The sequence below is a fragment of the Monodelphis domestica genome, chromosome 2, assembly GCF_027887165.1.
Source record: "Monodelphis domestica isolate mMonDom1 chromosome 2, mMonDom1.pri, whole genome shotgun sequence".
In the NCBI taxonomy this organism is placed as follows: domain Eukaryota; kingdom Metazoa; phylum Chordata; class Mammalia; order Didelphimorphia; family Didelphidae; genus Monodelphis; species Monodelphis domestica.
Genome location: NC_077228.1, coordinates 69,303,226 through 69,316,838, shown reverse-complemented (window position 1 = coordinate 69,316,838; position 13,613 = coordinate 69,303,226). Strand labels below are relative to the sequence as shown.

General features: G+C 37.6%; 1 protein-coding gene across 4 annotated transcripts in view; it reads right to left on the bottom strand.

The window, feature by feature from the left end:
- Nucleotides 1-13,613, bottom strand: part of RABGAP1L (RAB GTPase activating protein 1 like) — a 705,349-nt gene that overhangs the window by 619,256 nt on the left and 72,480 nt on the right. For all 4 annotated transcript variants that reach the window (XM_007480823.3, XM_056815570.1, XM_056815569.1 and 1 more), the window contains exons 2-3: nucleotides 2,873-3,053; nucleotides 463-652 (exon numbers count right to left, since the gene is read on the bottom strand). In XM_007480823.3, the coding sequence (XP_007480885.1) occupies nucleotides 463-652; nucleotides 2,873-3,010 (328 nt within the window). In that variant the 5' untranslated portion in view covers nucleotides 3,011-3,053. The remainder of the gene's footprint in view (nucleotides 1-462; nucleotides 653-2,872; nucleotides 3,054-13,613) is intronic.

The following is a 13,613-nucleotide window of genomic DNA, read 5'->3' as shown; positions in this document are numbered from 1 at the left end:
TTATGTCAAATACAATGTATAACTAAAAAAATTTAAAGTGATATTTTAATTGGGTCCAAAAAATATTTTCCATGAAACTTTAGACCATATTTTTCATGTTACATGTTAATTTAGACAAAATGCACTTAGTCCATCTTCACCAAATCCTTAATTCTAACATATAAATTAGTCCAATTTGTACTAAAAGGACAATAGCAACATCTTGGACTAAGTGCTGATTTTATAAAATGTTTGATCTCTAGGAACAGGAATTGTCGGGGGGGGGGGAGGGAGAGACAGACAGACAGACAGACAGAAAGAGAGAGAGAGACAGAAAGAGAGAGAGAGAAAATGAAAGTTGTTTGTCTCCCCTAAGGTCATGGGGAATACAAATACTAAATTCATAGTTTATTCCCAACATTTCTCTGAAACATCTTTCTGAACTTTATCTAATTGTTCTTATGCAGTAGCGTACTAAGGTACCTGTATTAGAAGCATCCAACACTAATTGTAGAGAAGGTCTATTGGCTTGGTTGGCTGAAACATCAGTAAATGAATGATCAGAAATTTCAGATGAACTTTCGCAATCAAGAAGATGATTTTGACCTTTTTCAGAATCCCTCAGAATCTCTTCCATTGCCTTCTCTAACTGTTCATCTCCATTGGAGACTATCTATAAGTTAAAAAAAAACAATCAATTAATTTTAAACTTGTCAACAGACTTAGGGTCAGACTACATAAACATAAAATGCAATATGTTGTATAAATGCCTGCTATGTGCAAGACACAAATCAAAACATTTTGTAGCTTGAAACAATTTAAAGCAAACACATATTACAAATAAAATACAAATTATACCAACCCTGATAACCCTAGCTTCAAACTTAAAAAAAAAAAAGATGCTAAAAGAGAAAGTGCTTATTCTCTTGTGGTTTCACCATGAAATTATAGGGATACAATTTCCTCTACTGCATTTAAAAAGTGATTCAATTTATAAAAACCGAATATAGACAATGTATACAATGAACACATCTATTCCATATCTTTGCATCAACAAGGAAGGAAAGTATGCAGTGAAGTTCAAATAAACACTGTCATTTGTGATCATCTTCAATCAATCAATACTTACCCTTTATAAAGATCTTATCTTTAGTCACAATGGTTTCACTTGTAAGGAAAGCTCTTGTCCTGTTGATTTCTTAAATTATTTGACTGAGGTCATTTTAAACCAAATATTGGTTAAGAAAAACAGTATCTAAAGATGCATCTAGAATTACAATATGTATAATATGTATTCAGCATCTGTATATCTAGTAAATAACTTAACCAACCTTGTTTTTCAATAATTATTTTTTGTTGTTCTAGACCTACAATTTCAATGTTGAGAACTCCCTCTACCAATTCACAGATCTTCCAAGGCAGAGAGGTAAATTGTCTGTAATTTTCAGCCTCAAGAGAGTTGCCTAAAGCCCTGAGAGACCAAATTATTTACCCATGTTCACATAGCTAGTATGTGGAATAAGCAGGACTTTGTCCTGACTCCACGGCCAATCCATTATGCCTTAATGCCTCTCAGCAATACTGATATGTCATAACCAAATTCCTTTATGAAAACTCCATTTTAACATCATTTAGGCCAACGTATCTTTGTTCCACCTTGCTCCCCTGACCCAGTTTCTGCCAATGTCCTGCTTTCAAGGAAATTTTCAAATTCTTTTGACACAAGGTCGAATACATCTATACAATTAAAATTATTAAAAGAAGAATCAATCTTGCTACCAAAATGTTAAATAGCATATTTTCGTTAAGTTAACAAAGTATTATTCTTTTGATGATAAAAGTCAGAATTTCATCATTTTAACCCACTTTCCATTCAAAGGTTTTATTCTAAATGTTTGACTTGCTCTTAAATCTTTCATAATTCTAGCATTCAAAAGAAAGTAACAGAATTCAAGAATGAATTAGAAGGGGTAGGTAGGTGGCTCAGTGGATAGAAGTGCCAGGAGTATACTTGGAAGGATCTGGCTTCAAATTTTACCTCAGATATTTCCTAGTTATATGACCCTGGACAAGTTACTTAACTCCAATTTCCTAACCCTTACTGATCTGATAATTGTATCAATTCAAAGAGGAAAATAAAGGCTTAAAAAATGATCTGAAAAAGTAATGAATAGCACCATTGATATTTTTTACTCCTACAACTTTTTGTCAAGGCACTCAATTCATTTTTTAATCTTCGTTTCTAAGCAATTAGAAAGTCAGCAAACATTTAAGTGAAATGTGTTTGAATTATTACACTGCTCTCTTGGGTCTAAACAGATTGTTACTACTCTGTTACTTTTTGTCAGTGAAAACACATAAGAAAGAAAATCATCTCCACATGAGAACTCTCAGACGCTAAAAATGTAGACTGAAAATGTATATCCAAGTTGCAGCCACTGAAACAGGATCAAAGAACCTGAAGACTTCCTTGATCTACAATATAAAAATCAATAAGGAAACAAAACCCACTGAACCAAAAGTAAAATACATACTGGACTTGATTACTTATTCAGTTATCTTGAAGACTAAAAGTAAAAGAACGGCAGATGTTAACAGCATAAATGAACAGAAACATGGGAAATCTAATAACCCCCTTAAGAGACAAATAAGAAAAAGCTTCAACTACTTCCCCAGGCATCTTACCCTTTGCAGCTGTTATTTTGCAGTTCAAAATCCAAAAGACAAAAAAGATCATGAAAAAATGTCAGGTTCTAGGTAAAAAATTGTTAACTGGGGTCTTCTGAATCCATTAACAGTTGAAAGGGGGAAAATCTGATTCTACATCTTTAGTTATAACCCATTCAAATGTTAAACAAATAAATGGAAGCCATTTGAGGAAAAGAAAATATACCTTTAGTTGAGGTTTTTCATCATCTTTTGAAGAGGTATCACCTGCTTGCTGAGGTACCAAAACAAATTCTTCATTGTTCAGCACGGTCACTAAATCAGATGACCCACTAACCTTCTGTAATGAAGCTCTGACCTCCATTTCAGGGCTACAGATTTCTCTTGCCACATTCACCAAGCCAAAACTACAAAGAGAAGAAAAAAAGACACTGCCAGTTAAAATATTTAAATGTGTTTAAATAACCCGTAGTCATTAAAAACAAACAAACAAAGAGGCAAAACTTCATATGCACAGGAATCCTGCTGGCTAGATAATTAGCTCGAGGCTACTCACACTGCCAGTTCAAATGGAGCTATGTACAAAGGAAATGTATCCTTTTCACCCTGAGTCTCCAGACTACCAGAATCATATTGTTTCCTGAAAAACAACACGAACCCCACCCAAATGTAAATTAAATGGGCTGTGCAAATTATTTCAGTATCGGTAAACTTCCAGTAGAAATATGGGTTCTCTTTTTTTTTAAATAGGTGAAAAGGATAACCAGGGGTTGGGGGGCAGAAGGTGAGAATCAAGAAAAACAAAAGTCCCTGAAAGAATTTTATGAACTGAATCTGGATGTTTCCGATAGCATGCCTCCTCTAGCACAAGTGTTTGCTAGGCCACAAAGTGATTTTTCTAGGTCAATGGAGTTGTTTGGTTTTTGTTTTGTTTTTTTACTTAAGATAAAATTACAACCACCTCAAGCGTTGTGTCTTTCCCCAGATACTAGCCTAATTATCTAAACAAACAAAAAGCTCTTAAATGACTCACGCAGGAAACTAAGTTTTAGTTCGATTGTGCATTTGGAGCTGCAAAAAATACAATATTTTGTCAGGGAAGAAGCTCGAATTGCACAGTATACTGAGCCTTTTCCTGAGAAGACATGAATAGAATGACAATCATCATTTCCTATACATTTTTTGTATATCACTGCAACTCCCTCTCTCCCCGAAAAATGTAAGTGACTGTGAGGGCAGGAATTGTTTTGGGTTTTGTCTCTGTGTTTGGAGTACCCATGCACAATTCTTTCGATTGAATAGGACCTTAATAAGTGTTTATTTAATCAAATTCGATCAAGTATACATACCATTCTAAGATTTATAAAGTGCTTTCCTCCACATTCTATGTATGATGTAGGAAGTATAAGGAGAGGAGTCAACAGAACACTAGGCCTGGAGTTAGGAAGAACAAAGTTCAACTACAGCCTCAGGAACTTACTAAATGTATGACCCTGGGTAAGTCACTTAAGTTCTATTTGCTTCAGTTTTCTTAATGCTAAAATGGGAATGATAACAGCACCTACCTCCTAAGGTGGTTGTGAGGATCAAATGAGGAAATATTTGTAATGGGCTTACACAGTGCCCGGCATACAGTAGGCATTTAATCAGTGCTTGTTCTCTTCCTTGCTTCCCATCTACAGGTAAAGGCTCAGGAAGGATAAGTAACTTTAATTGAGTCACACAGCTATAAAGTATCAGATGGAGGAATCAAATCTAGGCATCTTCTGACATCAAGTGCGGAGCTCTTCCTACTAGGCAGTAACTTCATGACTTCAAGTCTCCAAACATGAGAAGATGGTATGTTCCAATATAGTTTGAAATTAGACTTGGTGACTCTGCTAACATGACCACCAGCCTTATGGCATGTTACTAATAGCAGCTCATAGCCCTTCACCATCTATCTTCGGAAGCCACTTCACATACATTATCCCATTTGACGCTCACAATTCAATAAGAATTTGTTAAGTACCCACTAACCAAAATAGTTCTTTCCCTCAAAGAGCTTATATTCTATTGGGGAAGACAATAGCATAAACCCAGAAAGTCATATGTAAAACCTGGACAAAATAAGTCCTGAGGAGAGACTACCAGGACCTGGGGATATATGAATAGATATCCTGAGGGAAGAAATAAAACTGGTACAGAGCAGGAGGAATATTGATATGGAATAAGGAACCAGGATTTCGGGCTGAAAACTCTGCCACTGGTTTCTGAACCTGATTTTCCTCATTTGTAAAATCTGGATATCACCTGTTCTGCCGAAGTCACAGGGTTAATTGTGAGGATCGAATGCCCTACTTGCTGTTTGTCACATGACCCTCTATCTGCTAACTCCATGCCTCTTTTTTCTTTTCTTTTTTAAACCTTTACTTTCTGCTTAGACTCTAAGACAGAAGGGCAAGGGCTAGACAAGTGGAGTTAATGTAGCAAGGATGTGAGGCCAAATGTGAACCCAGGCCCTCCTAACTCCAGGCCTGATACTCTAGCCACTGAGCTACTTGGCTGCCCCTCTCTCTGACTTTTCAAACTGTCCTCTAAGCCTGGAATGATCTCCTACTACACCTCAGTCTTCCAGCTTTCCTGTTTTCCTTCAAGACTCAGCTCTAATTTCATCTCTCCACCAGCACACCACCACTGACTTCCTCTCCACTGCCTTTCATTCCTCTTATAGATAGGATCTATGGACATAGTGATTTGCATCTTGTCTCCCTGTTTTAGAATGTGAGCTTCTTGAGAGTAGGAATCATGTTTTTGCCTTTCTTTGTATTTCCTGAGCTAAGCTTGGCATATGATAAACACTGAATAAATGCATTTTGACTAACTGAAGGTTCATGTAAAATACTTTGCAAAAATAATGTCACTAAATTACTATTACAACAAACAATAATAATAATAGCATTTATATAGTGCTTGAAGGTCTATGAAATTCTTTTAAAGATATCATTTAATCTTTATAATCACACTGAGATATAGATGCTATTATTATCCCCATTTTACTGCTGAAGAAACTGAGGCACAATGAAGTTAAGTGATTTGCCCAGTGTCACACAGTTATTTAATTGTCTGAGACCAGATTTGTACTTAGGTACTCCTAACTCCAAATCCATCGGTCCTACTAGCCTTTTGACTCTTGTCAAGTCACTTAACCACTATCTGCCTCAGATCCTTCATCTGTAAAATGGGAATAATAACAGCACTTATTTTGAAAGGTTACTGTGAGGATCACATTAAATATTATTTGTAAAGAGCTAAGGGCAGTGCCTAAAGTTAACACAATTATTTCCAATGTGATCTGATGAGAGCAGGTTCACAAGACAGCTATTGCCTCCTCATTCCTAGAATCTATGCCTCTCAATTCAGCCCCAAATCATGATTTTTAATGGATATGTCACACTGGATTCATCCTGAGTTTGCAGCCCACCAGAATACCCAGATCTCTTTTAGTCAAACTTCTAACCATGCCATCATCACTCTGAATTTGACTATGGAAAGTCATTTTTCAACCCAAGTGTAAGGAAACTACATGATAGAATGGAAAGATTTTAATGTCAACTTAATCAGGCAATACAAATAAATAATGGGCAGGGAAGAATGGGAAAAGGAAAGTGAGAAAGGGAGATCCCTGTCTCTAAACCCTGCCCCCCCCTCCTCGAGTTTGAGGTGGAACTCAGGCCTTGGCAGTCTGAGAGAAAGTCAGGTTGACTCAAGTCTTCCTGGCTCTAAGCCCTGTGCTCCATCCACAGCACCACCTAGCCTCTTCAATAAGAGAGAAAAAATAACTAAGAGAAAGTTGATACCAAAAAAAAGTTAGTAGACATTTATGAACACTCTTTCCTCTTTAGGTTTCTGTGACATTTACTCTTTTCTGGTCTTCCTCCCACTGTCTGACCACTCCTTCTCAGTCTCCTTTTGAGTTCTTCATCCATGTCATACCTTGTAACTGTGAGTGATGCCAGAAGCTCTTTGTCTTTGGCACCCTTCACTTTTCACTCTATGCTATCTCATTTCGTGATCTCATCAGCTACTCACGCGTTCAATTATCATCTCTACTCAGATGACTCCCTGATGTACTGAATCCCTTATAGACAACTCTAAGTGTCATGTTAGCGTCTTGAACTCGACATATACAAAACAGAATTCTTTCTTTCTCCTCAAATACATCTCTTTGAAACTTTCTGTTTCTCTCTCTGTGAAACTCTGTTTCTCTTACGTGTACTACCATCTCCCATGTCACCTGAGATCACATGTTCAGTGTCATCTAGAAAACCTCATACATCTAATCAGTTACTAAATAGTGTCATTTCTACTGTGACAGAGGCTGGCACTAGAGAAAAGTGCCAAGCTGCAGAGTATGTGAAATTGATAACCTCGATGGGGTAGGGTCCCCAGGAGTGGACTCATAAGGAGGAGAAGACCCTGGCTGGAAGAGCAGTGAGCTCTCTTGGTCTTGAGAAGCCGAAGAGAGAAGGGGAAAAAGACTTTCTCCTGAGGCTTACCCATTTTTCCTGCTGGTGACTGAAAATCTTCCCCCCCAACACTTCCAAAATTGAAGGGACTTCTGAAAAGAAACCTGAGCAGACTTTACCTCAGCTTCCGTTTCCCAGCAGTGAGTCAACCTGATTTTCTCTCAGGGGGCTCAGACTGACAAGGCCTGAGTTCCCCACCCCAAACTTGAGGAGGGAGGGGAAAAGGGTTTAGATAGAGACAGGGATCCCCCTTTCCCACTTTCCTTTTCCTATTCTTCCCTGCCCATTATTTATTTGTATTACCTGATTAAGTTGACATTAAAAGTTATTTGTTCCCCAAGCTGAGTATGAGTGAACAGATCAAGGGGAGACCTTTTGATTTCGAGTAGTGGAGGAGGGACAAGAGCAAATCTGGGAGAGCAGCTTTAGCTAAGGAGGGAAGGCAGAAGGGGGAAAATCTTCAAACCGCCTCTCCTCTCTCTGAGCTAACCCTAAACATCAGCTGTCTCCCCTGAACCCTGCTTTGTGGAAGTGGGGGTTCTCTTCCCTTTCCCCCTCTCCATACCAAAAGTCCAAGCTTCCCATTGGGGTACAAACTTCCCCTCTTTTATCTTTTTTTTATATAGTTGGCAAGTTAGATCAGGGAAGATTAGTGTAGCCTGTGAAACACAGGAGAAGCGGTACCTTTCGGAACCTGGGAATTTATTTGAGTGGATTTAGAATCCCTTAGAATTATTAAACCTATATTAAATGACTGGCCCAGGGTCACACAGTTAGTAAGTGTTTAAGGCCAGATTTGAACTTGGGAAGATGAATCTTCCTGACTCTACTCCTGATGGTCTATTCACTTCACCCCACTAGCTACCCCTAAGACTACCTCATTGTTCTGGTAACTATGTATGTATGTGAGTGATGAATGAGTAATGAGACTTCTGTCAGCCACATGTGAAAATTGGTCTCATTACTTTATAGTCATACCTGACCAATGGCTCATTTCTCTCATGTAGTTCTCACAGTTTCAGTACTTTGGATCCTTCCATGTCTTCCTCCACCCCCATGTTCCAGCTTTCCTTTGTGCCTTATCTTTCCCCCACTGAAATATAAGTTCCTTGAGAGCTGAAACTGCCTTGTTCACTGACATATGAATCCCCAGGAGAGCTTAGCATAGTGTCAGGGGCATAATAAAGTGCTTAAAAAATGGGGGGGGGGGGGGAATTATTAAATCTATATATGAATTTCAAGCCTAGACTAAAATATCATTAACCTCTACAATCAACCACATAGGAATAGAATAATCACCTTATAATCACACATTAAGAAAGTTACCTACATTCATTACATAAAAAAAAAAATCTCACTTACACACATGAGGATGACACAAACATCCTGTATAAAGTTTCACTCACATGCATCAACATATTCACTCTTACATGCAGGCACACGTTAATCTTACATACATGCATGATCCTGTAGTTCTGGATACCTGAGATCATCTTTCAAGGTTAGACAACAGGCAAGTATGTATCCTGTAAAGGATAAGGCACCCTGGATCTGTGACAAACTTCAAGCAATACTAAAGGATGGAAGATACACAGACAACTGGAAAGAAATTTGAATCAAAGACATTATGGGGAATGAACTTCAGGAAAATGGGTCATGTAAGATTAATCACCGATCATATTAACTTCACATATAGAGAAGTACATCCACATATACATTGGAATAAATACTGAGTCCATCATGACATATCTAGAACATGAACAAATTTCACACTACCATCTCTTTATATAAATTCCCTTCTCTCCATTCCTACACTCATAAATCTAATTTAAGCTTTCATGACCTTTTTTCTGGATCTCTGCAATAGCCTCACTGGTCTCCCTGCTTCAAGTTTTGTCCACCCCCAATCCATCTTCAATTCACTACCAAAAGTGATTTTTCTAAAGCACAGTTTTGACCATGTCACCCAGCTGGCTCACTGGGCTCTACTACCTCTCTATTACCACCAGTATTAAATTCAAAATCTTCTGTTAAGCATTTAATGCTCTTTAAGACATCCTCCCCTCTTCCTACCTTTGCAGTCTTTTTATACCTTATTTTCCTCCACATACTCTATCATCACCATCTACTAATCTACTTACATTTCCTCAAACATAACTCTTCAGCTCCTGTCTCCTCACCTGCACTGGCCATCATCCACCATGCCTGAAATGTTCTGCCCTATCATCTGTGCCTCTCAGTTTTTCCCAAGTTTCCCTTAAGAATCAACTCAAAATCTACTCAGATAAGGAGGCTTCTTTCAGGTTCCCCCCAACTACTAATGACCTTCCCTTTCAGATTATAGTCACCTGTTCTGTATTAAGTCTTCTAATTACCCAGTTATTTACATGTTTTCATTAGAATGTAAGCTCCTGGGGGCAGCTGGGTAGCTCAGTGGATTGAGAGCCAGCCCTAGAGATGGGAGGTCCTAGGTTCAAATCTGGCCTCAGACACTTCCCAGTTGTGTGACCTTGGGCAAGTCACTTGACCCCCATTGCCTAGCCCTTACCACTCTTCTGCCTTGGAGCCAATACACAGTATTGACTCCAAGACAGAAGGTAAGGGTTTTAAAAAATAAAAATAAAAATAAATTTAAAAAAAGAATGTAAGCTCCTTAATGGAAGGGTCTGTGTTTTGCTTTTCTCCATATCCCCAGCAATTAGCACAGAGCCTGGCACACAGCAAGCCCCTAATAAATTTGTATTGATTGTATGACTGCTGTACTAAGATAGGACCCACCTGATCATGGCGAGGATATATCCTAGGCCCATTTAAATTATATTCCTGAGTACTCAAAGAATTGGCAGTCATGAATACCTAATCACTATTAATGATCTGTGAAATGAGGTGCTACAGGACTAGAGGAAGACAAATATTGTCCCATCTTTCAAAGAAGGTAAAAGCATGACATTGGCAAACTACAAATCATAAATCTGACAAATTCTTGGTAAATTTCTAGATAGTATAATTTTTTTAGAATGTATTATTAAAGGAATGACTAATGATTATTTATAAAATGAAGCAATTATCATAAATAACCAAAAGAGCATCATTTGTTTCAATGGTCCAATGAACAATCTTATTTTTTTCTCTGACAAAGGTACTAAACCATGAGAATGCTGGATATATAGAAAGGGAGGCAAAGAGAGAAGAGAGAAAGAGAGGGAGAAAAGAAAGAAGAGAGGGAGGGAGGGAGAAAAAGTTTGTGGGGCAGAGAAGAGACAGGGAGAACACATTTATGGAGTCAGAAGATATATAACATGAGAGAAATTCCTATGGTTGATCAGGATAGGAGATAGTAGCCAATGATCAACATAAAATTCTATAGCTTTTAAAGAGGTTCAAAGTATTACATTGTAAAAGACTCATGGTTGTATTTGGCATAGTTATGGCAGATGATCTTTGCACAATCTACCAGAGCCTTTGCTTTGCTGGCATAGCTTTCATTCCAAAGTCAACAATTTAATTTAAGCTCTTCTTATGTGTTAAACACAACACAGCCATAGCTTCCATGCCATGTCAAATGGAGTAGGAATGTCATTAGGAACTAAAAAAGGCTAGAAATGACTATCAACTAAGAATATTTCCAAACCTGATAAATCATAAAAATCATTATGAAGACAAAAATTCCCCATAGTAAAACTCTATATACCCTTTGATCCTATACTACCATTACTTGCTCTGTATCCCAAAGAAATCATTAAAAAAGGCTACCTCTCACTGTCTTCAGTCAAAGGTAAAAGATGTTACTCAGAGTTGTGTAAAATTGAGATTTGAACTCTGGACTTCAATCCCCACAAGCCCTTGCTCCACTTCCCCAAGATGCTTTGTAATCCCACGGAATTCTGAGGTGGGTGAGATCGAGAAGGTATTTAAGCCGATTACAAAGGCTTTTGAGCTCTCTCTTTTGGACTTCCATTTTGGGGCAGATGTGGCTCTTTCCATAATGTAGGTGAGGTCTTGTCTAGGCCCCTGTGGCCTAGGCACCATGTTTTCCTTATCCTGTATTTTCTTTTAATCCTTAACTTTTAATAAACCTCTAAAAAAAATATAATACTCCTTGTAGAGAGAAACTAATTTCTACCTGCCTCAGTCTCCCCATAATCTCCCCTAAATTTTAATCTTTACAGTTGTTTATATAGGGGGGTTTCATTCAGGTATATATTGGACTAAATTGACCTCGAAGGCGCTTTCCAACTTTGAAATTCTTTAAATAAATTATTTCTAAGGTGCCAGTTAGCTAAAAGTTCTATGATCCTATTGACAACCTTGAAGGAACTCAAAGGAGGGAAATGAAGAGGGGTAAGGAAATGGAGAATTTTAGCACAGAGAAAAGTTAAAATCAAAATGAGAACTGTCTTCCGATTCTGAAGGGCATTCAAATAGATGAGGTTTTATACTATTTTGTCTAGTTTGGGAGGGCAGAAGTAGAACTCAAGAGCAAAAATTAGAGGAAAACTAATTTTGGCTCAATGCAAGAGAGAACTTGCTAATAAACAGAATTGTCTAGAAAATGTAATCGGCTGCATCATGAAATTAGTGAGTTCTCTGTCTTTGGAAATATCCTAGCAGAGACTTCATGACTAGGTTTCTTTCCCAGGCTCACTAACCCATCTGTACCACCTACAAACCAGTTGCCTTGCCCCAAGATGAATCCACCATGAGGTTCATTCAGTGATTGGTGAGTTCTTGCCCTGAACATCATAAGTCCCAGGTACACTGCTCACCTCCTTCCCAGCTTACTCGCCTACCCACCTTCCCATTTCCCCTTTATGAAAGTAAAGAACATTTCATTTTCTTGTTTCTATTTACCCACTTCTTAACACAGAGCCTTGTACCTAGTAAGAACTAGGTAAGGGCTTTACCTATCAATATATCTAGCTGTTCCTCCAAAGGTGTAGGCATCTGGACTAGAAAACCTACTACGGCTCTTTTCTATCTCTAAGATGCTAAAATGCTGTGATATCATGAGAAGATTTGCCAAACAAAGCTAAATCAAAAGCAGCAAAATTATCCCTTGTTTCCATTCAATTCAATGTGATAATTATTTACTGAGCCTACCAAAAGCTCAGCTTTGTGCTAACACTATTAATCTACTTTTAAGTATGTTGCACTTTTCTTATTTGTTGATGTAAAGACCAATAAAGTGATAAAGATTAATACTCCTGAATAATATATGAAATTCTTAGGGTTTTTCAATGGTCACTGATGTCTGTGATGTATAAGTGGTCTGTGGGGAAGAAACTCCAATTCAATACACTATTAAGGTATGCATATACAGCACTATAAATCTTGAGTAAATTAACAAACATAAGACTGTACTGCATGAGCAAGTTAATCTGCATTCCTCCCATTTGTTTCCTCTCCCACAATACCAAGTTTAGTAGCCTGCATGCTCTGGACATGATATAAATTATTTTAACTGCAAATGAATTATATCTACACCAGCCCTTGATTTGGATCATGAATAATATTCAATTTTGTAAAATGAGCAAATATTTGAAATACTCAATGTTAAACTCAATTAAAACTTTGTTAGAATGGCTAAAATTAAAATTCTGCATATTAGAAGTAGGATAGTAGCAATCAGACAAGTCTCTAACTAAAAGCAATTTTCTCATAACATAACTAAACACATTCAAAGACAAAATTGGACTGTAAAACGAGAAGTTCCCTTCTGAGTCAAAGAAAATGAGGTCAGCCTTCTTTTTGCTTTCAGTTTAAGTGATAGATTCATATTCATTCATTTTCCAAGTAGTTGTTGAACTAAAATAGTAACCTAAAAACCTAAGAGTGAGTCAAAGTTTGGATAGGGTGACAGCCCAATTAGGAGGAAGTCTATAAATGACTACAGCTTAACCATTACAGAAATGGAAAAAAGCTGTACTATGGCTAACAAAGAGAAAACTAGCAACAGTTTCAAAACACCAAGAAAAACAATAACTTTTGCCTTAGTGTTTCTGAGGGAAAAAATTCTGGTCAGAAAATGAAAATAGCATTTGGTCATCAGAACCCTGTAAGGCCTTGAGTCTGTTTTGGTCGTTAAAAGGGGGAAAATTAATTCCTCTTTTGCCAGAGTCTCTTAGTATTTTTTTTCTCATTCAAAAAAGAGGACATGCCAATGCAGTAGGTTCAGACCTAGAGATAATCTCTGAACTATGGTAACATAGGCTTGATCATACTGGCATGCTCAGATCTGGGCCTGCCAGGCTACTTTCCCCAGACACTTTCAGCTGAATGGCAATTTTAGAGCAGGAAGAAGGTAGACTATATGCTGGCATAGTTATATTCCAAAACAAGACATTCATGAGTAGGACCAGATATAGATATATAGATATATGATATGAATATCCATTAACCAAAACTAGGCCATGACCACCATCATATAAATAAATCTATCAAACTTATCTGCTGACCTCC